General features: G+C 31.2%; 2 protein-coding genes across 2 annotated transcripts; one reads left to right on the top strand and one right to left on the bottom strand.

Annotated features, from left to right (window-relative positions):
- Window positions 1–1,662: 1,662 nt before the first annotated feature.
- Window positions 1,663–9,760, bottom strand: LOC137822235 (uncharacterized). The gene is made up of 9 exons (XM_068627132.1): window positions 9,601–9,760; window positions 8,753–8,868; window positions 8,573–8,630; window positions 8,103–8,252; window positions 6,253–6,463; window positions 6,070–6,115; window positions 2,426–2,546; window positions 2,266–2,338; window positions 1,663–2,070 (listed from the first exon to the last, which is right to left on the bottom strand). Exons 1-9 carry the CDS (start codon window positions 9,668–9,670, stop codon window positions 1,842–1,844), a joined length of 1,074 nt encoding a protein of 357 aa, XP_068483233.1. The 5' UTR covers window positions 9,671–9,760; the 3' UTR covers window positions 1,663–1,841.
- Window positions 9,761–12,061: 2,301 nt separating this feature from the next.
- On the top strand, window positions 12,062–17,413 carry LOC137823120 (ATP synthase subunit gamma, mitochondrial). The gene is made up of 9 exons (XM_068628247.1): window positions 12,062–12,301; window positions 12,426–12,469; window positions 12,616–12,768; window positions 13,174–13,287; window positions 14,436–14,563; window positions 15,562–15,684; window positions 15,861–15,980; window positions 16,622–16,743; window positions 17,016–17,413. Exons 1-9 carry the CDS (start codon window positions 12,219–12,221, stop codon window positions 17,083–17,085), a joined length of 957 nt encoding a protein of 318 aa, XP_068484348.1. The 5' UTR covers window positions 12,062–12,218; the 3' UTR covers window positions 17,086–17,413.
- The last annotated feature ends 8,557 nt before the right edge of the window (window positions 17,414–25,970 follow it).

The raw sequence follows: 25,970 nt of genomic DNA, 5'->3' as shown, positions 1-25,970 counted from the left end.
TTTTTTAAGATGATATCATAACTATTCATAGTTTATTTTAGTCATGTTTGTTGGCCTATCATAATAGCCACTATCAAATTTCCAACTGGTCTTATGCTCGAGATGTTCGATCCTTGCCACGAGGGGTATGTTGAAGATCTAACATCAACTAAACATAAAGTATATTGGAGAAAAATCCAAAATCTTATGATTTTGGTTAGTGTTGAAAATAACTAATTATAAACCGAGTATACTTTGTTTTTAAGACGTAGCTTACTTCAACAAATGGAAGACGCAAGTGCAATACAACATTATACAATCTTAATTTACATATAAACCTTTTTACAAGATCAAATGATGTGGACATATATTTAAACTAACCTCGTGCAACACAAAAATATATATATATTTATTCTATATCGCAGATAATGTTTTTACTCCATGTACCAACTCATCCATGTACCAACTCATCTACTACACAAAAACATTTACAAATACCTCCTTGTCCTGTGTATAACTATACTTTGTTGAATGGGAATTAAGTTACTCTTTTGAAAGTATTTTTCCTATTCTTAAGGTCATTAAAGGAGTATTTCTCATGTTTTTTTTAAGGAATCTTCCTGGAAACTAAATCATGTTAAGTTTCTCTTAGAAACTTAGTGGGTTTAAAAAAATTTAATCTCCTCCTGGAATCTTCCCCTACAATTCCTTGTTATTTGCACCAAAGTCTGAATGGTCTTTGTCACCTATCAACATGAACATGAGAGACACCACTCCTTATTCTACCCATATATGTCCAAATTAAGTCATATAACAATTCATAATGTAATTATAAACCATGCATATATATTACACATTTAATAAAATATTTTTTATGCATAAAAATTATTTTAGATTGTATAATCCAAAATTAAATCCAAAAATATATTTCAAATTCCACCATCCGTAAGATATTTGTATGCATAAAAAATACTTTTCAGAATTCAATTTAAAATACATTTCTTAATTTCAAAGTATACTACTAATTATACAATTAAAAAAATACATTTTTATGCACAAAAAGTACCTTTTAGATTCTGTCAAATCCAAAAAAAAAATGTATTATCAATTTCACAATCTTGAAGGCATTATCAACTCAACGCTTTCATATTGAAGATTTGTAACTACTTCCTATATTCTGCAATATAAAATATTCATGGATTAAACAATACAATAGTATCACGCAATATTAATAAAAAATTAATTTCTTCACCAACAGTAATGGGTGATGACAACAATAGATGTGGCAGATGGGAGTGACAGCGATAGTGAACGGAAAAAGAGGTGTAGAAAGGATGAGATAGTTAAGGTCATCTTTTAATAAACACTGATAAAGATGCTGGAAAAAATAATGGATAAAAAAAGTAATTGCCTATCCAAATTTAGTACCTATCTTTTTTCATGTAAAATATTTCTAATATAGTAGCTAACCAGGAGAACATACCCAGTAAAAATACGACATTACTTTAAGATTACCCACGTTTTCAAGATATTTATTAACATTTGAACAAAATTAAAACATTTTCTTTCAAATTACATAACATAATTTATATTTTAAAAAATTACTCTAAATTCAAAAGACAACGTATTCAACTTTCTACTTAATATCAGCCAGATTGAATTGGCACAAATTGGACAAGACAATTTTGAACAAGTTTACGATTGTATTTTCAATGTAATTTCTATGTAATTATTGTGTATGTTCACAGTAATGGGGATCTAATTATCACTTGTTTGAGCATGTAAAAAATTTTGATATCACACAACCTCCCCTCTTCGTAAAAATCTGGATGGGAGGTAAAGTGTGATTCCATGAGAATCTTCTAAGAAACCTCCTGCAGTGATTTCTTGTCTACTGATAATCTGCGAACATCTCGCAAGTTATCATTGGACACTCTTTCATTAAAATGATCTCTGAGAAATTCCACAGCCATGAATGTAAGTGCTGAAGCCGGAATGTACCATGTAATCCTGGGGATGCTACCCCTGAAAATCCCCTTCATGCCTTCTGTGGCCCATATACTGCAAATTGCATCCAACCAACCACTATACCTAAGGCAATGGTAGAAAGCAAATTACCACAAAGTTAGCTTAAATAAGTCAATAAAAAACCTTACCGCTCAGCTCACTCAATTGGCACAAAACCATGTTTGTGACTATCAATAAAGAAATATGACTAATATCCAGGTGGAGGCACACAATGTGCATGCCATAACCTGTTCAAATATTTACTAAAGGAAATGATACCTCAAAGTTGAACCCTGCACTTGCAGTCTTGTTTTAACAACATCCAAAGGAGTAGTAAGATATGCGCTGAGACCTGTTGAATTATACTGAACATACTGAGTTTTATGGAAGACAATGAACACTGCAGCACTTAACATTTAAAGCAGAGCACTGCACATACCACCCGCTAATCCTCCTAGAACCAGTCCCTCGAATGAATGGTTAACACGCCAATTTGGGCTAGATATCCCTTTTTGCTCTACATATTTTGTAACGTCTTTCAAAGCTTCATAGAACATGACCTATACAATGAAAACAGCAATTTCATATAAACAGAAAAGGTATGATGGTTGTGAGTAGTGACTCTATTTACTGAAATCAGGACCGAGTTGATCACCAACACAGCCATCAATATTTAAGTGTGTTCATTCCAATTGACAGTAAAAATGCAAACAATCTCTTTCAACCATTGACGAGGTAAATACATTGTTTCAAAAGTTTGCACAATATTATAAAGCTGGGACTAGACACTGGTGAAGTGTTTGGAATTTAACAATATTCATTTGAAATAAATGGTTCACAAATAATGAATTATCAAAAACAATATGATTGTACATCTTGTATCATTCCCAATAGCAGATTATTAGGATAAAATATATTCTCAATATCTACATAATAATTAGGAAAAAATATCTTCAAAATCTTCCAATTTATTTTAGCATATTTTTATTTCCTTTTTTAGAGGTTTTGGTTATTATAAATAGAGATAAAAATGTAATTTGTGATTGATATCAATAAAATAATTCTTTAGTTTTTAACTTCGGATATTCACTCTAATGTTCGGGGACTTGTTTTAGAATCTATTTTTGGAGCAAAATGGTTTGTTACTTTCATTGATGATTGTACTTTGTCATGTGGACATACATGACAAGTAAACCTGGAGTCTTTCAAATTTTGTTAAATTTTTCCAAAATCAATTTAGAAAAAATATCAAAAGAATTAATGGTACTTATTAAGAAGTGAAAGCCTAACTCAACCTCATAAAACCAACTTATAAGATGAGGTTTGCATCCACTTATATACTATGAAATGTCCTAATCTCTAGTCGATGTGGGATCTCCAACAACACTTAATATCATGATAGTAAGTATCGTGTGATACACGATTCGATTCTACTTTCTTATAACACGAATCGTGTAAATAATCGTTTTTGCTTCCGTATCGCATGATACAAGTGCGAATTGTTCAAAAAATCACAGAATCGCAAATCACTTATGTATCATGCTTTGAATCGTGCAGTGTATTTGGGTTTGGTAAAAACCCTAACTTTTTTAACCACAAACTTCAACTATGATTTCCCTCTTCTCCTCCAACGGCCCAAACATAGTGACGCATGGAGAACGACGACGAGAGCGAATGACAAGGAAGCGAACTGCAAGAGGAGCGAGAGGAGCGACAGGAGCAAGTGACGTTCAAGTTGCGGGAGATGCATACCAACTTGTGCTCTTCCTTAATCTGATTGTCAAGTGGTACCATGCGAAAAGGAAGAGACAACTGCAGTAGCAGTAACATGCCCATGGAAAATGAGGAGGCACTCGTGCAGAAGACGGCCATATAATCCAACCCAATCCAACCATTATAATATTAACCTAGTCTGGCCAGTGATACAATCACTTTTTTATAATGTGGTTGTGAGTATTAATTATATTTTTACATGTTTATGTCTTATGTTATATTTTTTAAATGTTTATGAATCTTACGATTCACGATGCGAAACAATTCACGATTCGAAATATAAGCTCTCCGATTCATGATTCAACTACTATGCTCAATATGTGAATCAATAATTCTTCACTTTTGCCTCATAAAGGTATTCTCAAATATTAGAGTAGAATAGAATGATTTTATCGCTAGGAGTACATCATATATATATATATATAAAGAGAGAGAGAGAGAGAGAGAGAGAAAGAGAGAGAGAGAGAAAGAGAGAGAGAGAGAGAGAGAGAGAGAGAGAGAAAGAGAGAGAGAGAAAGAGAGAGAGAGGGGATAGGAAAGCTAATTTTTAAAATATTATAACAGCACTTAATATAATCAGGTCTAGTCCCTAGTATTCAAGAATATAATCAAATCCTTATTATTCAAGGATGTAATTAGATCCCTATGATTCAGGAATATTTACATTATACACTTTAATTATAATATGCTAAATATGAAATGATAAAATATGATTGATGACAAGTATTGTTCATGAATTAACATATGTTAACACTCCACAACAAAACAAAGTTGCAGAAAAGAAAAATCATCATATTTTAGAGATGGTTAAATCCCTCCTTTCCTAGATATTTGTTCCTAAACCTATTGAGGATAAGATGTGTTAACTGCTACATACCTCATTAACAAACTATCCACCCGTATCTTAAATAATGTTATCATCCTGATAGACGTCGTGTCTATATAATAATGGATGTCACCTTTCATGAAACAAAATCTATTTTTGTCAGCCCTATGCTTTAAGGGGAGAAAACACTTGAAGCGAAGGAGCTCTCCTCTGTCACTACCATATTTATGTTAGGATCCAAGTGATGATGTCACCACAAATGGGATCAAACCAACCTATAGTGATGGATAAGAAAACAAATTCTTTGGCAAAAAACATTAAAGAAGACAACACTTTGACTCCAAAGCAAGAATAGTAGCCTGACTTGGAGGTGAGGATCCTTGAAGGCAATAGTGAGGAGGTAAGTGTTACTGAGGATTTACCGCCCCATTGCGTTGAGAAGGGGAAAATGATTATGTTAAATGTCCTATCTCTAAATATCTCTACCGTGACAATCTTTCTAATAGAAATCGAAATTTTATCATTGTCATTGATGCCATAAAAATTCCTACCTCGTTCCAAGAAGCCATGAGAAGTGAACATTGGACTCATGCTATGAGAGGGGAGATGGATGCATTAGAAATAAACTCAACATGGGTGATTATTGATAAACCAAGAGACAAGAAGACAATAGGATTCAAATAGACATTTATATTGAAACACAAGGAAAATAGGTAAATAGACAAGTATAAAGCTAGATTGGTTGCAAAGGGGTATTACTCAAACTTATGGAGTTAACTATGAGGAGACTTTTCTCCTATACCAAAGATGAATACAGTTCTAGTTGTTCTTGCTCTAGCAACTCATCTTGGAGGGGAATTACATCAGTTGGATGTGAAGAATGTCTTTCTTCATAGACATTTAGAAGAAGTGTACATGGAGATTCCTTCCAAAATTGAAACTCATGGTGGAAGGAATAAGGTATGCCTCCTAAAGAAGGCCTTATATGGTATTAAACAATCTCCAAAATAATGGTTTAGGAGATTTAGAAAAACAATGGTTTCCTTAGGATATAAGCAAAGTCAAAGAGATCATACTTCATTCATAAAACACTCTGTTACAGGTAAACTTACACTTTTGATGGTATTTGTGGATGACATCATTATTGCAGGACATGATAAAATAGAGAAATTGGCTTTAAAGGAAAAAGTGGCGGCTCAATTTTATAAATACCATTCTTGATATCAGAATATACAAAATGTGTCCATTATTTCAAATCTTTATGTTCAATAATACATTCCTTACTTAAATTAAACTTATGATTTCATAGCCCGTTCGATGTGTAGCCAGCAGTACACAAAAAGACGATGCCTTGATCAAATTGGACAAGACATTCAACAAAAATGAATAGAGACTAAACAAAATCTTTTCATATGCTCACAAAAAAAAATATAGCAGATTATAAAAAGAGCATAAGTAGTAAAATCGTGTGGGTAACATAATACCATTAGACCAGCAAACGGAACGTCCCTTGCCAGAGTAGATAAATATCTGCAGAAACAAGAAATATAAGGAATTAATTAAACAATTGACTCATTATAAGATAAGGACTCATTCACAGCTTGCTTTTTAAAAAACTCAAACTTCTTCGTGACACTAGTACAAGACCAGTATTTTCTAGTGTGTACCCTGCATATAAACCCTTTACGCCCTGTGTTTTCCATATTGAGCAGCCTGCGTGGATCATTCCAGTATAATAATCATACATTTGTGTGCCAGGATTAATTGCAATGCCATTTTTCACAGGAACTGAACTCCAAGATGTAATTGTGCCTTGAACCTGCATGCGTTGTTTCATCACTTCACATGGAACATACACAAAGGAACCTAGAGTGTCTCCTGAAAATAGAGAGAAAAACAAGGTAAATTTGAGCCCACTAAAATGGTTAAAGGTGTCATCTCATGCTCACAAAACCTTCAAATTTGGAACAAGAACAAAATTATAACACCAGGATGATAATCATTTGAATATTTACTTTCCTTTAAAAAGAAAAACTCGGTCAAACACCATTCAAAGTAAGCTCTAAAAACTAAAAGTTACTTTTTCAAAAAAGCAAAACGAAAAAATGATCTTCCTTAAAAGTTAATTGGGGGATCATCCACTTTTATAAAGAAGAAAAGCTAAAAAATGCTAAGCCAAATGCTACATGTGAAAATATATAGAATGTGCTACGATAATCGATGATGTCCAAAACAGAATACTTAGACATCCTATAACTTACTGACGAAATAATTATACAAATACAACAACAAAAATGGGTAGTGCATTAGAAAGAATAACAATAAATCTTAAAATGTGTACTTTAAACTTCACTCAACCTGACAAAACCGACTTGCAAAATAAAAATTGAAAGCCACTTATATGTTATGATTTGGTCATATTTCTAGATGGGGGATTTCCAACACACTCTCACAATGAAGATTAGACATCTTGAGCGTGGGATTAGACATTTGTAGGTAATCTAATAGAGTGGCCCAATACCAAGTGGCACGAAAGCCTAATAGCAAAAGGCATGAAGGCCCAAAAGCCCTTCTTAGGATAAGCTTTGATACCATGTAAAATAGAAGGTTGCTCCATGTAAAATTTCTCATCAAGAACACCATGCAGAAATGAATTTTTGATGTCAAGCTAAAATAGAGTCTAGGGACAAATAACTTCAACGCAAAAGAGAAGTTGGATAGATGTCATTTTGGCAACAAGAGAGAGTGTTTGTATACTCTTGTCCATAGATTTGTGTGTATCCCTTGACAACCATGCGAGCTTTATAGCAATCAATTTGACCATTTGGTCATGTTTTAAGTGTAAAACCCTACACCCAACAATTGATATGTCAAGTGGAAGTGGAACCAACTCTCAAGTACCACAACTTTGAAGGACACACATGTCATCCATCATTGTTTGTCACCACACTAGGTGAGATAAAGCTTAACCTGAACACTTAAGAATAGGAACAAAAGATAAGAAGGACAAACAAGTAAAATGCATGGTGTAAAGCCAATGATAACAAAGGCTAGTATAGTGGGGAGACCAAATCCAGAATGTCAGGGAAGAATTAGGCATGGCCACTATGTTATTATCTATCGAAGATGGTCCCGTATTGGAATGTTAATAGGTTGTGGGCAGCATTGATATACCTAAAGTGGTGTTGGAGAAGTCATCTAGTGATGAAGAAAGATTGACAAAAGGTGGGAAATTGATTAGAGATGATTATAAGAAACATTTCGAGCAGGAGATTAGATATTTATGAGTAGTCTAATAGTAGTCTGATAGCTAGTAAGATAATAGGTCCAACAAACATTATTAGGATAGGCTATGATACTATGATACCATCTTAAACTATAGGAAATAAAGACAAGATGTTGAAACTGTGTATTTCTGAGACAACAAGAGTGCTTTATTTATATTGAAAAAACAGAATCAATACAATAAAATAGAAGAAATATGGTATCCTCTAATACATGGTTCAAATCTGCTTACCAACAGCTCCAGCAATGAAATTCGCCCAGTGGCCCCTAAGTCTAGGATGTGAATCCTCAATCCACTTTTTTGTGGACTCTATGACACCAAAATATGTTGCACCAGTTGCAAGAGATCCAGTAATACCAGGTATTGCACCCCTGTAAAAGCCTATAGAATTTTAATTAATCACAACTTCACAAGGGACAAATTTCCAAGTTAATAGTCTAAAGTATATGTTACAAAATTCATGAATAAGTTTACAACAACAACAAAGTCTTATAGATCATGAGTAAATTTAGATAGAGAAAAAGTAAGAGTTGAAGTCATTGCTCATCTCTCTTAAAAGTTTTGATTATAAGTTCTGAAAGAAAAATAAAATTAACTCACACATGCATGAAATGCCATTTAACATAAGGAAATTCATTACTAAAAGCCATAAAAAATATCCATAGCAGGAACAAAAATATTAAATGATCAAAATAGCATACCTTTTAGTCCATCAACCTGCCAGACATGTTGCACCATCTGCAATATGTTTTTCTGGTTCTAACGGATGAATGATGTTCCAAAGAAGGAGAAAAACTTTAGAAGATGGATATATGAACAGCTCGTAACTTTTTAAACATGTCGACAATACTGTCTAATTCATCTATAGGCTGCCATTATACCTGAAGTCCATTTAGAATAGCTTGACTTTGTAGTCGGGTTTTAATGGTATCCACTGGATGCATCACTCCTTCTCCAAAAGCACCAGCAACAGCTCCCCACACAAACTCTCTCCATACTTCAACAATATCATAAGGTAAGAAAAGTAGTAACCGTATATTTAAAAAATAAATGATTTCATACACAGATTATTCTCCAGTCACACAGTAAAGCTCTGTTGGGGAGAGATGAATGAGAAAATGAAAAGGGGATTAATGATAAAAAGTGTCTAAGGCAACGAGATCAGATGTGTGTCCCAAGCTAAGAAAAGGCTCAATTTCCTCATAAGGCTGTGCCTCTGCCAACCAAAACTCAGATAATGATAATATAACAGTTGAATTGCTCAGTCTAGACATATCATATTAGTGTGCATGACATATTGTAAACATGTCAATCCATTCCATTAACTATTAAAAAGCAAGATTATGTGCCATAATATTGGAACTCACACAAACAACTTTCAATTGAATAACTTAATCTCAAATCTGCAACAACTAAACCTAAAACCTTATGTTGAAATCAAGAAGCCATGACTCCAAATTCAAACATATTCAACAAATTTCTATTACATTTGTGAGATTGAGGGGAAATCAAGCACATTCACGAACTTTTGGTTCATTTCGTAGCATTTCATCCCTTTGATTAAATTGCAAAGAACATCTGTTCAGCATCAATGAAGTAGGAATTTTTCCTAATCCTAACGGAAATTTGTACCCTCCGCTTTTAAAACAACTCGTTAATTACTTTTAATTATAAAAATCAAAACCTATCATGAATACGAATTTGGTTATCGATGGAAGCAACTGCTTACAGAAGAAATGGTCATGCGAAACATTCTTCGAAGCTTGTGCTTCGTTGGAAGTGATCCTCTGAACCGCCATAGACAAATCAGTAGTTAGACATCTTTTCTAGGGTTTTCAAAGGGGTTTAAGCAAAGAGAACAGGTTCAGAAATGCTCAAGGTGAAAAAAGTAAAACAATAAATCACTTAATAAAACTGAGAAAATTTTCAGAAATATATATACATTAATTTATTTTCTTTAAAAAATTAGATTAATAATTATATTTTAGATGTATTTTAAAAAAAGTTACTATGATTTATTAGCAAATTCTTCGTGCACCATCTCAATTTGAATCTATAATATATTTTGAAAAAAAATTCAGAACATGAAATCTAAAAATATATTTTAAGAAAAGATTTCAAGAATTTAAAAATTATTTTGAAAATCTAAATCCAAAAATATATTTGAAAAAAATATTTTAAAAATATTTTTTATTTACACCCTTTCATATCATTCTTATCCTTTCACATATGGTGCATATTATAGTTAATAAAAAACCTATATGTTTATTGTCTCCTTTTTTTAGAATAAATATGTTAACAATTTATGCATGTGTATTTTAAGATAACAGTAACTTAATAATATATTTGCTGATAATTTTTTTTTACTAATATATTCATTTTAACAATAAGTGAATATAAATTATTAACAAATTAGGAAATTCTTTTTATCAAAATGAGAAACTTTGGAGTTTTTTAGTGTAGAATAATTTTTTTTGCGCAATATGCTTATTAATATTTGAATTATTAAGAATAAATTATATCTAAAGCATTTGTTATCTTCATTAGGCTTAGTAAAAAATCTTTTAAAAATATATTGATATTTTGAATCGAAGCCAACAAATAAAAACCAGCTGTCAAAATGAATATGAAGAATATTTTTATATGCTAAGTAATTCATACATTAACTTTTGGGGGTCCAAATTTCTATTCATCTATTTTTATCACCATAGATCTCATATATTTTAATACTTTTGCATAGTTTAATATTTCTAGGGCATGTAATATACTTATTTTATTATTTTGATCTTATAATTTTTTTACCATTTTAGTTCATACAATATGAATATTTACTCTTTTAGTTTTTGTCTTAATTTATATATAGTATTAGTTTAAAATGAGATATTTAATTTTTTATGAATATTTTCAACATATTATGTCATTATCCAAAAAAATTAAAGTTAAATAATTTATAAATAGTTTTTAATTTAGGTAAAGAAATGTTTCCTTTTTTTTATTTTTAAAGATAAGTTTAAAATAAATGTATTTCAGTTTAAAATATCACGAACAAGTCATATTATTATTCTAAAAAAATTAATTAATTACAAATCCTGTGTAATGTATATGACATATTTATCTATCAAATTAAATAAAATATGATAAAGAAAATTGAATATGTTTTTAAAAAGTTAACAATGTTTTAATCCATTAAATTTGAGTTAAATATATTTTTAACATTAAAATAGTTTTAGTATCTATAATTTTAAGAAAAAATGTTTTAACTTGTTTCTTAAATTTGTTGACTTTCTAAATTAATGAATATTTAACGAATGAAACAAAATATTAACTTTAAAAGTGGTTCAATAGAACTGCTTTTTTGAAGAATTCTTTTAAGATGATAGGCTCGAAAAGGATAATCAAAGTAAAATTAAAATATTTTTTCAAATAGATTTTACAAAATAAACAAGGTTTATAGAAGTGTATTAGATTAAGAAAATAAGATATTTTATTTTTACACATTTTTTATCTTAACATTATTTTATATTTAGTTTTTTTTTTCTAAACTCTAAATAGTTTAACTAAATAAATAACCTCACCTCACACTCACTCTCCTCTTATTTCCATAAATTTTCACTCCATGAAATAAACAAAGCCTTAATTTGTTGGAATCACATTTAACGAGTTATGGATTAGATTTATCATCATTGTTTTGATATCTCAATATTTTAATAACTATTTGTTCATATTTATTTTATTTATAAACATTGTTGATGTCTTATAAGTTATAATATTAAGAAGCATTGAAAATATTAATTTTGAATTTTTTAAAAGTTAAGAAAAAAATAAAATATTTTATACAATGAATAAATAAACCTTTAAAAATAGTCTTTACCAAAAAAGCTTCACCCAAAAATCTTTTAAAAAATATTAGACTTGTTTTCTATTAGTCACATTATCACTTGTAAGAAGATCAAAATAAATTAGAAATAGGAATAAACATATAAAAGTTAATTATATGATAACAATTTATTTTTTTTGCCACACATTATCTTTTTCATTAAAAAGACTACTTCCTTTTAATGTTTTATGTATGAATAATAATTACACGTGTCATTTTTTCAAGAAATGAAAAATAAATAAATTATTTACAAATTTACAGCGTTTATTATTTTCTAGTATTTACTTTTCTATAGGGGAATAGAAAAGTGCGTGCGTGAGGCTTGTGACACAACGCAACATATTACATACATATGCGACCACATTGAACATTGTTAGCATTGTTCCTGAACGAAAACAAATAGGGACTTCTTCACTTGTTTCTCTGTAACACCGTTAGGGTTTCGCAAGAGCGATCACGAACGAACGAAGATGGCAATGGCAGCTGTTCTGCGTCGCGAAGGGAGGCGTTTGACCCAACCAATCAACGCGCTCCATTCCTCTCTCAACTCTCAGTCAGTTCTTACTTTCTCTCATCATTCCTCAAATCTCAATTCCACCCTCTTGCTTTCCCTCTTTCACAGATCTCGAATTTCTATAATCGATCTTACACGCTAATCGTTAACGTATTTTTGACAGAGACCAAGCCCCACATGGCGCGCGTTCCATTTCCACCCAAATAGGTACGATCCGCTTTCTTCTCCCTGTCGCCGTTTCTTAATTTCGTCTTGGAATAAGCTTTCATTTTTTTTTTGTATGTGTTTGATTGTGTCATTGTGTTGGACTTGAATGAGTGTTGATTTGTGATGGTTTAATGAAATTAACGCAGTGAGGAACCGAATGAAGAGTGTGAAGAATATCCAGAAAATCACCAAGGCCATGAAGATGGTTGCCGCATCCAAGCTTCGTGCCGTCCAATCAAGAACTGAAAATTCCCGTGGCCTCTGGCAACCATTTACTGCTCTTCTCGGTGACAATCCCAGTATGTTCTCTTATCATTATTGTTATTATTATTTATTCTTGTTGTTATATATACCCTATATTGTGATCTAAAATACGTATGACTGCTTTATTGGATTTTTATGAATTGGCTAGGATTGTTATTATCAGTAGAGAAGTGTTACTTGTAGAACAAGGGTGTAAGGGAGAAAATTAAAAAAAGAATTGAATTGTAACAAATGATGTGATGGAAAGATATTGACACAAAAATTGATATTGTACAAATTATTGTATTATACTGCATCTCTTGTTATTGTTATTATTAATATTGTGATCTTTGTTAGGATTTGGGATCTTAAACATGTGCAACTGTTTCATTAGATTTATGTGTGTGAATTTTATTTTTCTGATGATGTCCTGATTTTCTTTTGGTTTTTGTTATTCTAAGGTGTTGATGTTAAGAAGAGTGTTGTTGTTACCATATCTTCGGACAAAGGTCTTTGTGGTGGAATCAATTCTACATCTGTCAAGATAAGCAGGGCTTTGCAGAAATTGAATTCCGGTAATTTTTGCATTTGTGTCTGTTAAAGACTTTTTTACTGTGTTGCTTTTAAAATATTAAAAGTGAGGTGTTTGGAAGTGTTAGTTTCATATGTGCAGATTTTATGACCTTATATATCCGAATGACAATTTGCAACTAGACAACTGAGATGCGATGAAACAAAATCATTTTGCAAATTGAGTTTTAACTTTAATGATTCAGAAACCACTCAATATTTTGTATCCTTTTATCCAATTGATGAGCTTATGTTATTTTCAACGTACACAACTTTTTTTGTCTGTAATATATTTTAGTAGGACTGTCTACAAGTCCTAATGTGTCTCTAGATTTTTGTACAATCAAGAAAACAAGGATAGAAGATCCTTGTAATACATGCTTTTGAAATATTATTTACCTTGATAATTGGTTGAAATTAGTAGATTATATGACTTGAACAGGGGTGCATTTGGTTTTAAAATCTTTAAAATCTTTTAAAAAGTCATAAAGTTAATATTAAGTGTAAAATCTAGCCTGGCTGATCTTATAAGACTTTAGGTGTAAGGGTGTGTTAGGATATCTAACATTAGTTAGGAATATGGTCAGAATACTACTTATAAGACTTGTGTAATCATTCTTGATCGAGTATCGTTTGGTTCAGATGGGCCAAGTTCATTTTTAACGTAGTATCATAATCAATCTAGTTTTAATATTAAGCCATGTATGGAAGTCCAGTCCTACTAACTTCATTCTCTAGATGTTCGTCTACAGTGAAGGGTGTGTTAAGGTTTCTCGTATTGACTGGAATATGGGCATAACTATTTTGGTGGTTCAGCTAAGCCTGGTCCATTTCTAATAGTAGTGTTGCTCACCTTTTTTTTTCTTCCTTTTTTGCATTCTGACTTTTACTATTTAAGGTATACAAATATTTGACTCCTTATTTTCATGACTTCTGTTATTATTTATTTGTCTTAGCTTAAGATATAACTTTTGCATATTAATTATGGATATATCTTAAATTTTGGATACTTCTTTTTAGCATTTTATTTGTAGTATAGATATTTAATTTGTATGTCCAATCTTTAATAATAGAAGGCATCCCGCCATCTGCTTTCTCTCTGTTCTGAAATTTATAACCACGGTTTTAATTATGTGCATATTTACTACAATAGGGCCTGATAAAGAGACAAAGTATGTCATATTGGGAGAGAAGGCTAAGGCCCAATTGGTGCGTGACTCAAAGAAAGACATTGAGCTCTCCCTTACTGAATTACAGAAAAATCCTCTGAATTATACTCAGGTTAGCTTGTTGTGTCTCTTCCATCCAATGATTGTTAAGTTTTGCATAATTATGTTTGTGCCTCTACATTTTTTTTCCAAGAGCCTGCTTTTGTTTTAATTCTACGCTATAGTCTGAAAATTCAGTTTTCTCTGAATTGATTATACTACAGATGGTAATAGAGCCAAGATTATCAAGATTTTGACAGTTTGGTATTTTAATTGGAAACCTTTTTAAGGATAATAGGAATCAAACAATGGAAAATATAGAGGTTGAGGCAGACAACATAGACAGAATATATTATAGATGTGAAATTTTAGAATTGTTTTGAATCTTAAAATACTATTTCTCATATTTTTAATGCAATTTAAGTTCTCTGCTCAGCTTCTTAAAAATTAAATTCTTAGAAGAAAGATTTAAATTATGACCTTCCCGTTATTGGTTTTAATAATACATTTTTTGATTGAGCCTAATATCCTCATTGGTCTTTGTAGCCAACCTGTCTTTGTTGAAACGAGCTTGTTCTTGTTGAAATTCAAACATAGCACATGTTTAGTTCACCAATTTTTTGGGGGACTATATATATATGTATGTATATTGACCTCAAGTCCACTAAGATAGAGCATTGTTAGGTCAGTTACTGCATCTTGGAACCACTTTTCAATTCCCACATATGATGTTCTAACTTCAAGTCTACTAAGGATGAGTATTGTTAGGGTCAATCAGCGCATCCAAAGCATTTCTGTTTTTGGAGCTTGGTAGCCTTGTCATGGCTTTGTACATAAAAGGCGAAGGGAGAAGATGTTTTTAAATTGTCCTTGATCTCGATTCTTAACAGAATAAGCAGCTAAGGAAATGTTTTTCATCCCTAATATAACCATATTGTAATACTTGATTTTGGTGCCTGCAAATCAGAATTGTCTCCAACATATTTACATTTTAATTAAAACATGCTTGATTTACTCAATCTTTCATTGAAATATCTCTGTTTGTTTTATGCTATTTGTTGGATCTTTCAGGTGTCTGTCCTGGCAGATGACATTCTAAAGAATGTGGAGTATGATGCATTAAGGATTGTTTTCAACAAATTTCAGTCTGTTGTTCAATTCTTGCCAACAGTGTCAACTGTACTATCTCCTGAGGTACTTCTATTTATTGTATTTTTCATATTGTCTGCAGTATTAAAGTTGTCATTCGAGTCCCATCATCTAATCGTGCCAACATTTTTGCTTTGATATTTTAGGTAGGTTTTGGAAAGATAGACAGACTTTGATATTCTACCTTTTACTTTCAACTTATGAAGGCAATTTTCATGTAGGTTATTGAGAGAGAGGCTGAATCAGGAGGACAGCTTGGGGAACTGGATTCATATGAGATTGAAGGTGGCGAGACAAAATCTGAAATTCTTCAGAATCTTTCTGAGTTCCAGTTTTCTTGTGTAAGTAATTTTAAAAACATTGTGACAAACTAACTTTTGGTGCTTTTTTTTTGCTTTACTATAATGATATTAACCTAAACATCTGGTATTGGTCTATTGAAATTTTATAATAACGTTTCTTTGACTTGATTATAGGAAATAATAAGTGGATATCTTTTCATACATAACAAAATGATGGAAAAGAAAAAATATCTTTTAAATATCCCCACTCTATATGTCTGCCTTTCCTAAACTCTGGATATTAAAATATCTTTACAAGAGAAAAACACCCATGACGAATTGACTAATCATTGGAGCCAAGGGCAGGTCTATACATGAGGGGTCTATGGGGGTGGATGTATGCATCCTTTTCTCTGCAAGGGAAGAGGTTGTTTCTGGGATTGGAATTAGTGACCTCCAGATACTGAGGCAACAACCTTATAGAAGGGATGTTTAAAATAGAGGTTGTTTGGTAAAGATGAAATATGAAGGAAAAAATACAAAGTTGGAGGTCCCATATAAAAAAAAATCATTTTTAGAGAGGGGGTAATTGAGTAACTTACATTGTTAGTTGCCCATATTAACCTTTCATTGCACGTCTCACTATCATTTGGTTGCAGGCTTTTCTTTACGACCATGCTTTTCTTTTTTACATTATGCAGGTCATGTACAATGCGGTGTTGGAGAATGCTTGCAGTGAGCAAGGAGCAAGAATGTCAGCCATGGACAGCTCTAGTAGGAACGCTGGGGAAATGCTTGATCGTCTCACCCTTACTTATAACAGGTCTCTCTTTCTTTCTCTTCTACATGCCCATCTTAATCGCTTTCAACATTCAATGCTTTCGTGGGAAATATTTAAAATGATACTCATAAGTCTAGACAGGTTTGGTGATTGAAAGAGAGAGAGAAAAATAATAAGTATTAATAAATACGTCTTTTGAAGTTAAGAGGGTTCATGTATCATTATTTTTATTCTTTGATATAATTCCATTATTATCTGTCAATTCAGTTTTGTACTGTGTTTTGACTGACTGGTCTCTGTTCATTTTGTGGCAGAACTCGTCAAGCATCTATCACCACAGAATTGATAGAGATTATCTCTGGAGCTTCAGCGCTGGAAGGATAATTGCTGGAGAGCAATCTGTAATATATTCAACAGTGGCGATATCAAGATAATATCGTTGGTGCCACATTTTTTTAATCTCTCACACCTTCGACTTCTGTAATAAGTGTTCCATGGTCTGATCCATTTTCAGGATTCCCTGGTTGAGACTAGATATTACTGGAATTGTGATTTTGATGTTATGGAGTCTGTTTTTTTTTAACTCGAAATGCCTGATCATAAGATTTTCCCCCATTCTAATAATGATGGGCCTTCGTTTCTTCTACCCCCAACATATTGTGAAACAGTTGGAAAACAGTATTTTATTGAAGCCGTGCGCTGGTTTGTGTTATTCCTGTAGGATTAAGTGAGATAAAGTATTTTTTTAATTGAATATTTGATCAAATTTGTTCTCGGAAACATTTGACATTTAACAGCTTATTAATATTTAGAATATGCAAACATTATCTATTAGCTGTAACTTTTTTTATATTTTAAAAATTTACTTCATAAAGTTTTATTATTTAAATTGTTAAAACTTATTTTCATTGTAAAGCTTGGTCTTCTGTTTAAGTATAGAGAATTAAAGGAATTCTTTTGTTAATTATAAAGATAAAAAATAGGTAGTTGAACTTTTGCGATTAAATAAAAATATCAATTTTGGATTTTATAATTCAAAATACAAATTTGTATTGTTCTGTACTTGTAATTAATTTGTATTTTGGATTATATAATTAAGAATATAAAATTTATATTTTAAGAATGGAGAATATATTATATTTCGGATGTAAAATTTAGAATATAAATTTTGTATTAAGGATTGTATATTTTTGAAATATAAATTTTTTATATTCTAACAATTGAGAATATATTATATTTTAAATTGTAAAATTTGGAATATAAATTTTGTATTATAGATCGTATATTTTGAAATACAATTTTGGTAAATACAATTTTGGTATTATGGATTGTATAATTTGAAAAGTATTTTAATATTATTTTAAAATTAAAAAAAATTAAAAAAAAATTTGGATATTTTTTAAAGTATGGGAGTGTAGAAAAAAATATACGTGTATTGATAACATTGATTAGAAAAATATGAACTTGAAGAAGCTCAACCTGATGTGGAGGATGAAGCATATATCCTAGAGTGTGTGAATAGGTCATTGTTGGGAAGTTATGAGGATTAAGTGACGATGCAACTATGAAATGATGTGGTAAGTAAATATGTTAAAATATGATAAGTGAATGTAACTTTTTGTTTTGGAAATTTGATATTGTTTTGGTTGGTTACGAAGAATCATGGTGAGTTGAAATTGGTTTCTTATAGAAGAAAATGAATAAGATGGGTGTTTTTCATGAATGCATATAAGTAGTAGTGAAATTGTCAGGCTTAGCTGGTCTTGTTGGTGCAAGGTATGACACAGAAGACAAAAACAAATGTATATACAAATACTTTTCATCTACTTATAGGGGAGTTGATCATCAATTTTATGATGTGTCAAATTTGTGGCATTTCTTGATTATCGAGCAATTCTACATTTACCTGAGCTTAAATGCAATTATGATGATGAATTTGTTAGTAAAGTCACTCTATGTTGATTGTGGCACAATAACTGGTGATACAAGGCACTATTGGGGTGGTCACGTGGTCTAAGTTGATTGAGGAAGGTCTATGAGGAGATATGCAACTGATAATGGATAATGACTATTAGAACGTATTTTCTCCACCTTGTAGGTTGCATCATAGTGTGACATCAATTAGTGTGTCTTACATGTGATTTTTTTTAAATTTAGGGCACATTAGGAGATACTTGTGGACGACAATTGATATGACCCACATGTATAATCAATTGTGAGATGCTAGTTACGCATATATGAGGTAGCTAGCTGGGTATGCCATCTTATTACAAGCGTAAATATTTGAGCATTTCTATGTTTTGGACAAAGACAAGTGCGGGATGAGTATGTTAAAGATTATCTCCTGAGTAGATTGTCATCACGAATGCAGTTAGATAACATCTCCCTAGGTGTAGTGAGATTTATGCCATATGAAGATCACAGGGTAGTGCATCCTTTGGAGTTAATTTCTTCATTTTTAGGATACATTCGGTTGGGGGCTTGTAGGCAGATGCATTTTCCTGAACGCATACTCTGATAGCATGATATATATAGACTATCTTGCATCACTCAATTGTCGTGATAGATGGCAACTCATCAAGGTGGACCGGTGATGGATACATTTTAATGGTAACTAATGTTGGAGCATGCATCCTTGGATATATAGAGCGATTTTGGTCTACATCACATCCATATATCATTCAAATAGTTGAGGATGATTGTCCTTTGATGATAATCCATGATGCACATGGAGATGTAATAGGACATAAGATGATAGTGACATTAAGCATCCCGTAGTGTTTAGAACTAATAATTGTTTTTTAAATTATACATGTTAACTTTTATTAAATATATATTGTTGTATGATTGTAGAGTGTTTGTCATAGAAATGCAATAACATTGTAGTTGATGATGGCAAAAAGTCACATCATCAAGGGTTCACCTACGTGGAAAGGGACACACAAAACCCTTATGTTAGCCTGATCAGTAACTGATGATATGAGTGTGTATGCCTGGAGGCCATGACAAAGTGTAAACTACAAATGTCATCTAATGGACATAATTGGTACACCATAATATATTTCTTGGTAGAATTGGACAACCTTCTTCCAACTGTACATGAAAAAAAATCATTAAATAATATAAGTAAACCTCTTTCCCTGAGTAATATAAGTGGATTATGAGTTAAATGGATTACACCTAAACAAAATGATTTTCACAAACGTGTCTAATTGAGATCATGCTATGGTGCCTAAAATCATTTAGTGGTTGAGACCTTAATAGGAAAATAGTTATTGATTGTTTAAGAGATAAACACACAATAACCACATTATATCAATTAACAATAATATATCTCATATTCGGAATTGTCATCCACTTATTTGTACTGACCTGCAAACCAAAGGAAATGAATTAACTTATGACAAAAAATAACATGAATTGAAATCATTACAATTATCATGTGATAAACAAGAAATGAGTTTTTTTTTTATATATTCATATCATGCATCCTCTTCAAACAAATTAATATATTTCTACTTCTATTAACTAAGTTTTTTTATGCAAGTTCATCCGCACAACAACCCCCGAGTCCTCCCCCACACCCAACAATGCAACAACAATATGGTACCTACAATGGTTGTCACCCTTGACATCAACGATATCAATAATGTATGGATGAAACCCTATAGAAAATTGATCTATCAATTGGTTCAATTTAGTTGGAGGAGTGTCTGTTGAATCCCTCGCTAGCTTTCAAAGTAGAAGAACTACCATGATGTTAATGTAGCATCAACATGCTGAAAATAAGAAGGGATTCACTTTGTTGATTTAACAAATTTAGTGGTACGTCCTTTTTTCGCACCTTTTGTTTTGACTTTCTCAATTGGTGGTGGACACAAAGATGTCTTATTTGGATATTCAATTTCACGCAACATGGCTTTGATGTTAACCTTACCAACAAAGTCAACCTCTTTGAACCGATTCATGATCACATCAAACTTTTGTTGGATTGAAGACTCTGCTGAAGTATCAGGACTTGAAGTATCTGAAAAACTTAATTGTGTACATATGAAATGTACTGACTACAACAGTATGCTACCTACACCAAATGAAGCCAATTCACAAACACATGGAAGGTTATAAGTAGATATAAAGGTGCATCCACAACGATATTTATTTAAGCCAACATATTCAACTCAATTACTCTCTTTTGCAATATGTAGTAAAGCATATTTGGACATAAAGCCACTCAATTTATTGTATCTTATCACATTAAAAACATAATCTATCACAAGGAATATCTTTTCAAATAAAGCTTTAATTGCATTATGTTGCAAGATGAAACTTTAATGAAGCTCTTGTTCATAAAATCCAAACAATAACATAAGTCTTTCATTGACGTCTGAAACATCCTATTTAGACTCTAATGTTCAGACTCAACCCTAAAAAGAATATTATATCAATAAATATGTAGCCTAAACCCTACAGAGGAAAACAAATATTATCACAAGTAAAACATATGCATACCTTTACTTGTATTTATTTAAGTTCATGACTTTATCCGTTAATGTCTTAATAAACTTTTCTTTGTGTGGATTTAACCAAATATCAATCACATATTTAATAAATATAGGTCATGGTAAACAAACACTTGAAATGGCAGTGCACAATGTTCATAGGCTTGTACATTATGACAATTGACAAAAGCTTCCCAAGATTTCATCACTTGATCACATGCCTCTCTTGGAATGAACAATCATTTTACATTTTGTTTTGACATTTTTTTTAATGTGGAAATGACATAACATATTATAAGCTTCATGAAAGATAACATTTATTGCATTTATTAGAGCAATATCTCTATCACTGACCACGACCGTAGGGTATGAATCAAGTATAAAAAATAACATTTTAAGTCTCTTAAGGGCCCATATAAAATTATCTTGATGTTCAGATGTGAGTAACATAAATGCAGCACTGAAGGTTAATCCCATTTAAGGAGTACCAACAACTTCAAGCAAGGGCATCATGTACCTATTAGTTTTGTATGTATTGTCCATCATTAATATAATGTTAAAGGCATTCAATAACTTCACTAAATCAGGATGTGTCCAAAATAAATTTTGCACAACATCCGTCCCTTCATCAAACCTACACAGAAATACATGTCTCGCTTAAGTAACATCATCAATTATTGCATTTCAGTTTTATCATTTTGTTCTAATCTTCTATACACATGCATGACATTATAAACTTGCTTTATGATGGTGAAAATTTTCTCATTATGCTATTTCATTCTTACAAAAATATTTGTAGGCTTCACTGCATTGTCTGTCATGTTCATAAGCATTAACTTCTCATTAAATGTTAATTTACACCAGCATATGGATGACCAACAAACATATCTTCAAGTTATGATCATGAGACCCACAAACTAATTTCAACATCCATCCTTCACCATCTTTTACAGCTTTTCCTCGTAATCTAAAAGGACAGTCACATTTCCTACTTTCACTCTTAGTCACTTGTAAGTTCTTCTTATTTCGACTGTATTTACCTTATTTCTCACAACCCAATAATATGTATGCCTTCATTCCTCGTTGGCCATTTGAGGCATCCGACCTTAATATAACAAAATACACAACTTTTCTGGCCCACCTCAAAAGCTCATCCCGACTAGGAAATTACCTACAAAACATTATCAAAATTTCATATTTAATTTATCAAATAATACCCAATCTAAACATATTTTGCAACCTTCATCTTTAACTTATCTATAGAAAACAAGTCACTATATTCATTTGTCTTACATTCATTGTCTAATGTTTTACAAAATATTGATTGCTCAATATCAACATAATATAGTCTCTCCCACACATCAACCTCGTCATATAACTTGGGTAAAATTCTACGGTACTCTCCATACCCCAACAAAATAACATGTTACCTTACAGAAAATTCCAACAAAAGGAATTTCGGAAGAGAAAATAACTATTTTGGAATACCCTTTCTAGAACACATATCTTGCCTTCCATATTTACCTTTCTAGAAGTCAAAATATGTCTTTCGAAAAGGGTATTCTAGAATGAGTTTGTTCTTATTTTGGGAAATAACTTTGCATTATGGAACACCCATTTTGGAATGAGATTTTTCACTTTCGGAAACCCCATTCCAAAATGTTTTTTTCTCTTCCAAAAACCCCATTCTGGAAAACAATTTTCCATTTTGGAGCATCCAATTTTTCGCTTATGGATTTCCAATTCCATGATTCATTTTACCATTCTAGAATACAAATTCCGGAACTCATTCTTGAAACCCGATTTTTGGAAACATCCACGCTACCATACCCAACCTAAAACAATACAACACACCTCCTTTTCTCACCTCAAACCATCAACGAAGCCTTCTCAACATACTAGCAACTCTCACCTCAAACCATCAACGAAGCCTTCTCAACATACTAGCAATGCCACCGTACCTCCCCGAGTTCAACCTTTGTTGCAACAACCTCTATGATTCCACTAACAATCATTAAAAATTCCTTTTGAAATGAATTATGAAGGACAATTTTAAAATTTCAAAAAATATGAGGGGCAAGAAGAAGAATGATGGAATATAGGAAGAAACACCCCTTATTCATCATACCCCGAGCCCATTATGCCTTGAGACCACATGTAACATGTTAGTAGGAGAAAATTGCAATTAATCATGTTATACTTTGTAAAACATTTTACTAATTCTTTTACGTTGCTATCATGAATAATTATAATGATATATATAAATTTTTTTATTTTTATGTTTGTTTTGTTAACTTTTTGTGTCAATGTTTATTAAATTTCATTAATAATTTATTATTTAAAGAAAAAATATAACATTTTATTATTTATTTATTTAAATTTATATTTTCTTTAAATTGTTTTCTAAAAAAAAAACAATGATGTGAATCTTAGAAGGTTTGGAAGGATCTTGACCAACTCAAGAAAGTGTAGAGAACTTAAAACCCATAGAAAGTGAGACAATAGTGACAAAAACATGAGGTGGTAACTTGTGGTATATTTCAAACAAGAACAAATTTTAAAATAAAATAGAAAATGGATTGAGAGTTAGCAATGAAGAAGAACATGTCACTTTTAGTGATGAATCTCAAATGATAAGTGCAAGAAGATTGACCACTTGAAAAAACTTCTCAAGATAAGAATCAAAGCAAGAATAGAGAACTCTTAAGACTCTCAAAATTGACCTTACAATTTTTTTATTCCATATTAAAAAGTGAAATTTCCAAAAAGGATGTGGCATCTTTATATAAAACATGTCATAAACTTGAAAGAGTATGAAGAGACACTTTCATGTGTCTTGAAAGTTTAGAATTTTTAAGTGTACCCATAAGACTAATTACACTAACTAATCCTATGATTAACACATAGTTAACTTCTAACTAACTAGTCATATGAGTGACTTCTTGATTTAAGGAAAAGACACATGATTTGCTCTTTGATTTAAGGAGTTATCTCGAGAAGCACATAGGTGACTCCCATGAGTCACAACTTGGTACCTCACTCCTTGAAAGGTCAAGTGAAGAAGTTATTGTTGGAGTTGTGATGTATTTGATAAATCCAACTTGATAAATCCAATGTTTTTCTTGAAGAATTTAAAGATTGGATATGATCATAAAGACATAGATGTGTTACATTAATTAGGATCTGATTTAAGTTTCTCTTTCTTGATTTGATCTTATAATTGTAATTAAAAAGTTTTTTCAATTTAATTAGAGCTTGTCTTGGTAATCGGATGCGTTTTAATGAATTAAAATATGGTTTTAGTATGTTAAAATGTTTTTATCTGGTTTTGAAATGACGGTAGAAAGCAATTTAATGTTCAGAATCTCTTAGAACCATGAACAATTTTGAACTTTCTATTTTAACATGTTAAAATGAGTTTTTAATTGATTAAAATATATTAAACCGTATAAAGGCTTTGGACTCTTCTATTTTAATTTATTATAACAACGATTCAACATATTAATTTCATATGATTCAAACTCATTTTTAATCTACATAACATTATATATCTCTCTCATTTCGAAATCCTTTTACATGAGATAAAAAATGATATCTTTTGAAAACTGTTCTAAAACTGAGAGCGAGAATCTAAGCTGAGCTAAAAATTATTTTTGAAGCTTTCTTTGTGCATATTTGAGTCCAATATCAAGTTTCAAGAGAAACATAGTTCTTCACATGAATGGGTTCTTTTATGTTGTGCTTATATAATTTCAAGTGATATTGTTTTCATTTTTGTATTCTTTTTGAGTTCTTAGATTGTTTTGGATAGGGTTTCCATATTCACTATAGTAACAAAGCGTTCTTAGACATGTAAACGAATCTCTATGGTTCAAGATTTGGTTTCTTGAGTTGTTTATTTTTACTGTATTGACTTTGTGTTTATATACAATTTGATTTTAATGTAAGCGTGACTGATGTGACTAAGCAACTAGTATAATTCTATATATCTTTCTCTCTTATATTTAGTTTTTGATATTTATCTATTTTTTTTTTCGTGTACTTATTTGTAAGCAACCAAATTCCCCAATCAATTGGTTTATTAAAGATATCATTCTAAGTTTTACAAAATTTGAGATAGTTCAATTCACTCATAGTTCTTTAAATCTAACCGTTACAACTAACACACCTGATTTGAAAGTAACATGTGTTAGAAACTCTTTAGGCATGTTTTGAAAGGTCAACCACTCTATATCTTTTGAGAGTGCCTTTTCATTATAAAATATTATATAATCTATAAGAAATTTATAAATATAAGTATAATATAAAAGATTTATAAATATAAAGTGTTTCCCTACTTCTTTAAATTCTATAAGCTCACTGTGAAACTCCATTGAGATTTATTTTTCTTCACCATGCTTCTTGCATTATTTCTTTTTTCACTCCTCTTCTCTATCTTTAGGGATGACAAATAAACATGTTCCAACGAGTATTGTTTGAACCCATTCTAATATTGAAAGACACACTAATTAGGTACGAGTGTGAGTATGTGTATAGGTAATACCGATCTTTTAAATTGGATATGCAGATACATATTTGGGACAAAGCGGATATGTATAAAATCATCTCTGTTGTCATACTTGTCTTTGTCCTTAAATATGTTTATGTTTTAAATTACTAAAACACTTTTAATTTATTAGGTAACATAAAAAAGTTATATTAACTTTTATTTGATCCTTAGTTTCATAGTTTATTTATTGGTCATACATTTGATCAACTTTACTCCTTTCT

Source organism: Phaseolus vulgaris, chromosome 9 (genome assembly GCF_000499845.2).
Source record: "Phaseolus vulgaris cultivar G19833 chromosome 9, P. vulgaris v2.0, whole genome shotgun sequence".
Taxonomy (NCBI): Eukaryota; Viridiplantae; Streptophyta; class Magnoliopsida; order Fabales; family Fabaceae; genus Phaseolus; species Phaseolus vulgaris.
This window is presented reverse-complemented; position numbering and strand designations above follow the sequence as displayed.